The sequence below is a fragment of the Diadema antillarum genome, unplaced genomic scaffold, assembly GCF_040938485.1.
Source record: "Diadema antillarum isolate AM-2024a unplaced genomic scaffold, OU_Dant_1.0 seq00000247_RagTag, whole genome shotgun sequence".
Classification (NCBI taxonomy): Eukaryota; Metazoa; Echinodermata; class Echinoidea; order Diadematoida; family Diadematidae; genus Diadema; species Diadema antillarum.
Genome location: NW_027271291.1, coordinates 408,669 through 416,470, shown reverse-complemented (window position 1 = coordinate 416,470; position 7,802 = coordinate 408,669). Strand labels below are relative to the sequence as shown.

At 41.4% G+C, this 7,802-nt stretch overlaps 1 protein-coding gene across 1 annotated transcript; it reads left to right on the top strand.

Annotated features, from left to right (window-relative positions):
• Positions 1-746: 746 nt before the first annotated feature.
• Positions 747-5,530, top strand: LOC139729585 (UDP-glucuronosyltransferase 1-2-like). Its single transcript, XM_071640509.1, has 2 exons — positions 747-2,275; positions 5,341-5,530. The coding sequence occupies exons 1-2, from the start codon at positions 747-749 to the stop codon at positions 5,528-5,530; spliced, it is 1,719 nt and encodes a 572-aa protein (XP_071496610.1).
• The last annotated feature ends 2,272 nt before the right edge of the window (positions 5,531-7,802 follow it).

Here is a 7,802-nt window from a genome sequence, read left to right as displayed (position 1 = left end):
AGGTGCTGCAAGGATTGGCCTCTCGCTGGTGAATTGACTCTGTGTAGCGTGACGATCCTTTTTCTCACTAGTCTTCCGTTGTATAACTAAAGAGGGCTTTTATGTACAGGCTATATGCTAAATGCTACTTAAGCTGTACGATTGTTAATGGATACTAGTTGTACTACAATAATTGTCCGTAGAATGATAGCAGTCCATCGTACTCGACGTGCAGTGGCAGCCCTGCGGTTTACACCTGATGTTTGGATGTTTTTTTTTTCTGGTTCTTCTTTAGTTGTTTTTTTCACGGTGATTCATTGCTATGGCAACCATAGAATAAGAACTCATAATATTATGATGTTTAAAGTTCACTGCTGGTATCTACTATCAGGGAACAACCTTTGAAGGCTTCCATGGCGGTAGAACGTTGGGTGGCAGAAGGTTTCATGGTGGACGACGTATTCTTTCTATAGGGTATGTGCTGGGCCCTGAAAAGGGGATACCCAATCCCGACGTCTCGGCAAGCATCGCCGTTCTCAAGGGAATGCATCGGCTTTACCACAAAGATCATACTGTCGTACGTTTATACGATGTCCTACGTGTAAATGGTCTTATTAATTTCAAAACACATATTGTAGTCATGTTATTGGTATGTTTTTAAACGACATGCCCCTGGAGACAACGAAAAGAATCTTTCAATATTGTAAACGTTTCTTGCTTTGTTTCAGATGGATAACGAGACTCGAGCGACGTGGAAGTTGATCGGCATGAGTCTACAACACCTGTTGTGTGTGTTGCTGATTCTTCGTTCGGGAGCAAATGACGCTGAAGCTGCCAATATCCTCATGTCAGGTGGTCTCGGTGAGGGTAGCCACTTCCTAGCTCTCGTTCCCATCGGTAAGAGCCTTGTTGAGCGGGGTCACAACGTCACGTTTTTGATCAGCGAAGAGTACTCCTTTCGGGCCGCAGATCCGGTACTGGGGGCGCTCTTTGATTTCGAGATTTTCTCCTACAATGACACGGAATACAAGGCGCAGACTTTCTTCGATGCCGCTGCGGACATAGCTAGTTTTGGGACAAATGGATTGGTGCAGAATTTTGAGATCGCCAGGCTGGCAAAACGAGTCGTAGTGGACACGTGCGTGTGGATACTCAGTGACAAAGATTTAATGAAACGCCTGGAAAGCATGGATGCCATTGTAGCCGAAATGCCGTGGCCTTGCGCGGGCTTCGTCAAATCATATCTCTCGAGACACACGCATTCGCAAGTGCGTTTCATTCTGTCGTCGGCAACTGCGCCAATCTCAAGCATGCTCACTCTTGCTGGGTCACCATTTAATACGGCTTACCAGCCATCTTCTCTGACTGGCTTGACCTCATCAATGACCCTCCTCCAAAGAATGAAGAATACCATTTACTACCTGATGATGAGAGTTTTAATGGATATGTACATAAAAATGTTTGCAGAAATTGTAGACAAATTCGACCTAAATCCATCCCTGAAACAGTCCCTTATGTCTTTCTCCGATGAGATTGACCTGTATCTAGTGAACATGGACTTTGCCGTGGAATTTCCCTTCCCCCTGACGCCGAATATCATCCCTATTGGAGGTGTCACCACGGGACCAGCTGGCCCTCTGACTGGCGATTTGCTGGAGTTCATTGATCAGTCTGGAGAACATGGCGTTGTCATCCTGGCAATGGGTAGCTATTTCGCTTCCTTCACCTCGTCAAGACCAGACCTCTTTAAAATGTTCATCGATGCGTTCAGCCGTATACCTCAGAGAGTCATTCTGCAACTCAAGACGATGCCGGCTTACAGCCTTCCTCCAAATGTCAAGGCGATGCCTTGGCTACCGCAAAATGACCTACTGGGACATCCGAAGACGAAAGCATTTGTGTTCCATGCAGGAAACAACGGATACTTTGAAGCCTTGTTTCATGGCATACCGATGCTCGCTGTACCACTCTTTGGAGATCACTTCGACGTAGCAGCAAGAATTCAGTCACGTGGTATCGGTATTGTGCTCACGAAGGATGAACTCAACGCCGATCTGATTTACGAAAAGCTCTCGGAGATCCTGCATGATGAGAGGTACGCCAAGACAGCGGCGCGCTTGTCGGCCATCTTTAAGGATCGCCCGCTACGTCCCGCCGAGCGAGCCGCCTTTTGGATAGAACACGTAATCAAACATGGAGGCGAACACATGCGCTCAACAGTGAATGATTTGAATTTTCTTCAATACAGTCTTATTGATGTTGCAATGATCTGTATAGTAGTTTCTTCCATTTTTGTGTACGTTCTATATCGTGTGTTAAAATGTGCGATTACAGCACTCTTTAACAAATGCATGTTAGCAAAAACCAAATCCGAGTAAATGTTATAGGGTTTTGATTGTAATATCTTTTTTTAGAAGACAAAAACAAAATTATGGGCACACACTTCCAAACTTTTCCTCCCACTTTTTATATCATTATTATTTTTACTCTGGAATGTCAAAATTTAACAGCATATGTTTTCTAATTGCAATCATGAACATCCGTTTGGTGAAATTATATATCATCTGCCATTTATTTGTTGTTTTTTATTGCTCCTCTGAACATTTGACATGTGGATATGAGGTTTTGTCAAGCCAACAGCTATATGTTATATTTTGGAGGATCATTATATGAATAGATAAATAAATATTTATATGTATAAATCTAGTAGATTTGCATTTCCTCTCTCATTAATTCCCTTTGTGAATTTATTTCCATTCAATGCATGGTTTATTCAAGTACACAAAAGTACACAAATCAGATATAACTCAATGCAATACGACTGTATCAACAATGCTATGAAAGAAACCATAGACGTACTAGAAACTATTGGTTATTAATTTTTGTATTTCAAACTCGATATAACGAGGAATTCGGACATAGGCCTAGCCATTTCCTTCGTTGAGGTTATGCCACTATAGAACAAAACGCATAATGTACAACTTTTAAGTGTATAAACACAAGGGACCATGTGACATAGCTTGATGTCAGCTCTGAAACTGTATGATGTCTTTGAGAATAAATTCTACTTTGACTGTATACTGTATACCGACATGATACCTTATATTTCACTGATTGTTATTTCATGGTCCGACGTATACAGTGTGTGACTTTACGGTGCGTGTGTGCGATGTAGACGGCCCGTAACTGGAAATGGGGGGGGGGGGGGGGGGGGGGTAGTGTGGTCAGGGTTTTTTCCTTTCTTGTTCTTTCTTTCTTTCTTTCTTTCTTTCTTTGTTCAAGCGGACCGCTTGAAGAGACAAACAACCAAAAAAAAAAAATTATAAAAGAAAGGAGAAAACTTCTTCCAAATACTTCCAATGCAAAAAAGTATGTAAATATATGTATATATATATATACATATATATATGTATATAAATATACATATATATACATATAACATTATATATATATATATATACACACATATATATTTATACATATATATGTGTATATATACATATAGGCCATACTATTTGGAATAAGATCAAAATCCATCTAATTAAACTTGACGAGTTGAATTCCCCCCCCCCCCCACCCCTCAATTGCTTCTTTGGCTTTCATTTGATGAGAGTCTTAACTCCCAACGAGCGAGTATGCGGACATGTTACCAGCGCCACTGACAAGAGTTAAAATCTCCTAATTCCCCTAAAAGATACATATCTTTTTCTCACTTTGCAATAATTCAAAAACATCATTTAATTAAACAGCAAAATAAGATATATCAGTATTCGGACCGTGGGCTATAAACACAGGCTACGACAATTATCTATACACGTGTATTTGTTATTTTGAGTGACCTAAAAGAAAAAAGTATTTCATAATTTGTGGTAGAACAAGATAAATCATGTATTACATATTCCATTTCAGTTAAAATATACAGTGCTACTCCTCCAGCGATCTTGTCTTGTGTACATAAATGCACAAGGTTATAATTTTGAATATGATACAAATCAATGCTGGATTTGGGGGTAAACCAAGTTTAAGATATTGCCGTGATGTCAAATTTATATTTAAGGGATGATGATAACATAGTAAATTGATCAAAATTCTTTTGGAGACTTCTATTAACATTTGTATGATATAAAGAAAAATTAGACTGGTTGCTTGCATATATGGTCAAGAAATCTTAAGTGAATAAATATTGACACTTGCAATTTGGATCAATACTGTTCTCCACATCATCAAGGGTGTGATCATTTCCAAACTTATGTGGCTTTGTTGAATTAATGACAAAGGGATTCAGTTTCAGGGACTGCAGTTTGGTAATATCAACGTGTTTAGACAGATGAAAAATTGATACATTGTCCAGTAAAATTCGTCATCAAGTATATGATTAAATGGGAGAATATTTGAATTACAATTTACACATAAACATGACTGACTAGACGCGTGAATACGTGTAAGGCAATGCACACACTCACACATACACGTCTGATTAACAGTAGACAAAAAAGAAAAGTAGTTACAAAAAAGTATAAAATTACAATATATGTACCATGGAGGTAGCCAGGATTATGAATCAAACAGATAAAGATGCCATGATGTAAAGGCCCGGTCACACCGCCCGAACTTTGTAGGAGCGTTCCTTGAACGGTAGGGAAAGGGGGCCGAATTTCGACAACGGTCGTCACCGCTCACAAAATTGAAAAAAAAAATACACGAAAACACGGGTGTTGCCTTAGCGGTGCACTGCTGTAACCGGCGTTGGTTTAGCGTTGGTATAACGGTAGCGAGCGTTGGTTTAGCGGAGACGCGAGCGTTGATAGAGTGCCGTTCAGCGCATGCGGGCGTTGGCTCGGCGGGGGTTTAAAGTTGGTTTAGCGGCATACCGCTTTTGACTACGGAGCTGACCGGATCGCTTTGATAGAAATTCTGATAGATTTTTTTTTTGTAGAAGTCTATAGTTGAAGTTCTAACCCACACAACTCTGTCTATTGTATTGTATAGTATTTTATTCAGACAAATAAAAAACAACATGTCTAGGGGTGCAAAAAAAGGTACGAATACCCATGCATGTCTGCACCCCTGGAGTACATCATCACAAAATTAAACAAATTAAAAATCATGATTGGTACATTGAAATCTATCCTTCTCCTCTCTCTTCTCCTTCTGTCAACAGCTTGTTGCAATCTGAGGAGGTTCTGATTCTGCTGCTGGACTAGTGCACCAATCATAGCAATTAAGTCTCTCAGCATCCATGGTATTCAGTTTTACTGTAACTTTGAGCAAATTCGATATAAATGAGTCTGCACTCAACAAGTGCTCAACGGCAGCTCGATTCCAAATGGGCTCCTGGTCCATTTCTCCCCGTATTTATAGCCAACTTCTGGTCCCGCTCCGACACCTTCATACCAACGCCAAACCAAAGTTCATCACCGCAATGTATCGCTGCTTCAACGCCCGACACCGTTCCAGCAATCCCGTGTCCGCTCGTAAAACGCTTACAGCCGCTCCACCAAAGTTTGTGCAACGTTTAATCACCGCCCGGGCAAAGCCGGCGAAGCAGTGATGGTCCAGCGTTCAAGATTTCTGCGTTGGCCTAGCGGACCCAAGCGTCCACCAACTTGCGTCTAGCGGTGCCAAACTTTGACTGGGCGTTGTTGGAGCGGTGGTGAACTTTGCCGGAGCGGAAAATTGCCCGCTCCTCACCGCTCGCAATATTTTGTGCAGCTCAAAACTTTCGGAGCGGTAGGAGGGACCATCAGCGGTGGCCAAGCGTATACGGCGTTGCCTTAACGGGGGCCAACTTTTGTTAAATGGTGGTGAACGGTTACGAGCGGTGATGATTTTTTTTCCACCGCTCCAGGAACGCTCCAGCAAAGTTCTGGCGGTGTGACCGGGCCTTAAGGCAGTACCGGTAGTTATTACCTATATGAGGTAGTATTGCGGGGCAATTGTAGTTGGTATTTTGATCGGTCGTCAAGGTCAACGGGCAATATTAGTGGGTATCATCCTTCTTCCGGGTTTCGCCATTCACTTTACACGTAAAAATTCCGGTCAATCACAAAGAGGAGACATTCACAAATCCGTTACACACGCACCGCAGAAGAGCGCCAATAAATCAACTCATACGAGGTCGACCACTTCCAGCAGCACTACGCGGCAAACAATGACGAGTCCATTTGTGCTCAATAACTGGGTGACCATCAGTTATTACAATTCTCAAAATTGAAACAGAAGCAAAAACAAAGTGTAAATACGTTCAGATGTTTGAAGTTCGCATATTACAACTACATGTGTATCTTTGAAGTTGGAGTTGAATGATGTACATTAATGAACAATTTTGCAATTATTCGACATGATGTTGGTGATGATCTACAGGTAAGTCAAATGTGGCTTGATCTATACCATAGTGTATAGCTGTATTCACATATTTTCCTAATTTACCTAGGGGATAGGTAATAATTATGATATTGACTGGCCTTGAGGGAGATACCAGAAAATATTGCCCGCAATAAAAAATTGGGCAATGTTTTCTTATATCTCCCTCAAGGCCAGTCAATATTATATAATAATTTGTTGCATTTAAAGAATCAAAACATTGCTGTGCTGTACCTAAATGTTGTCAAGGTCGTGGTCGCTTCTTATCACCCTTTTGACAGTCCCCCCCCCCCCCCCCACTTGCAGGTAGAAGAGCAATGATCCTGCCATCTGAAGACCATGCTGACAAGACTAGACCGGGAGCCCAGGAAGTTTATTCAACCAAAGAGCGGACAAGCAACTGACCTCATAGGAAGTTTACATGGACCCTGGACATCACAAAAATGCATTGCTGCCTGGTCTCATCGTTGGCTTTCCCGCCAAAATCACCCACTATTTGACGTCACTTCCGGTTGGCCTTTTTCCCAAATTTTTGAGACAGTTTGCGTTGAAGCATCATTATCAAGATGCCAGTTTCAGCATCTTAGAGTGTCCTAGATATATTTTATTTGGTATCTAACTAGTTTGGCGTGTGTACAACCATCTAATTGCTCATTTTCTATGTGGTGATGCTACTGAGGGTGAATATAATCATGGCAATCAGTGTCGACGTCGCTGTCCTAGAGAAAATGGCACCTAGATTTTGATTACTTTTTAGAAGATAATTGCTGATACTCTTTATAAATATCTCAGTGTTGTCTGATGGTTGTAAAAATCTATATCCAGCCCTTTTTGTGATTTTAGATAAGTCTAATCTGTTCAAACATTAAACAGTATAACCCTTCCACCATTTATGGTAGCGCCCTCTGTGATCCGAACCTCTCCAACACAAAAACTAAACTTTGAAACAAAACACTAGTGGACACATGTTGGAGATTAATGTTCGTAATGCGCACGAAAAATTGTATATCTCGTCAGAGTATTATAATGCTCCTTCCCTTCTATAGGTAATTTATGGAAGAGAGTAAAGGAACTAGGCAATATCTAAACATTGTACATGGCCAAACAGTATTTGCATCATTATGATCAATTCGCAATAAACTACGTGACACAGCCTTCAAAATGTCTTCTTCACCACTGACGCTTCCATCACTGTCATCGCTTTGCTCACTCCATGTCCCTTCGGATTCTTCGTCGTCTCGGTTTGCATTATCTGAAGGGTTGAACTATGAGCTTTCCAGAGATGCGGGGACTGCACTTCCTTGGTACCAGTCTGGCTCAAAGTGGTTCTGCGTAGATTTCCACCCATAGTCTGAAGGACTGCCGTGTTGGCTCTCTTCCACATTCTGGCGACATACTCAGCTCTTCGGATGTGACTTTTAAGTGTTGTGGCACAGAGAGGAAGAGAATTAGTGAAGAGC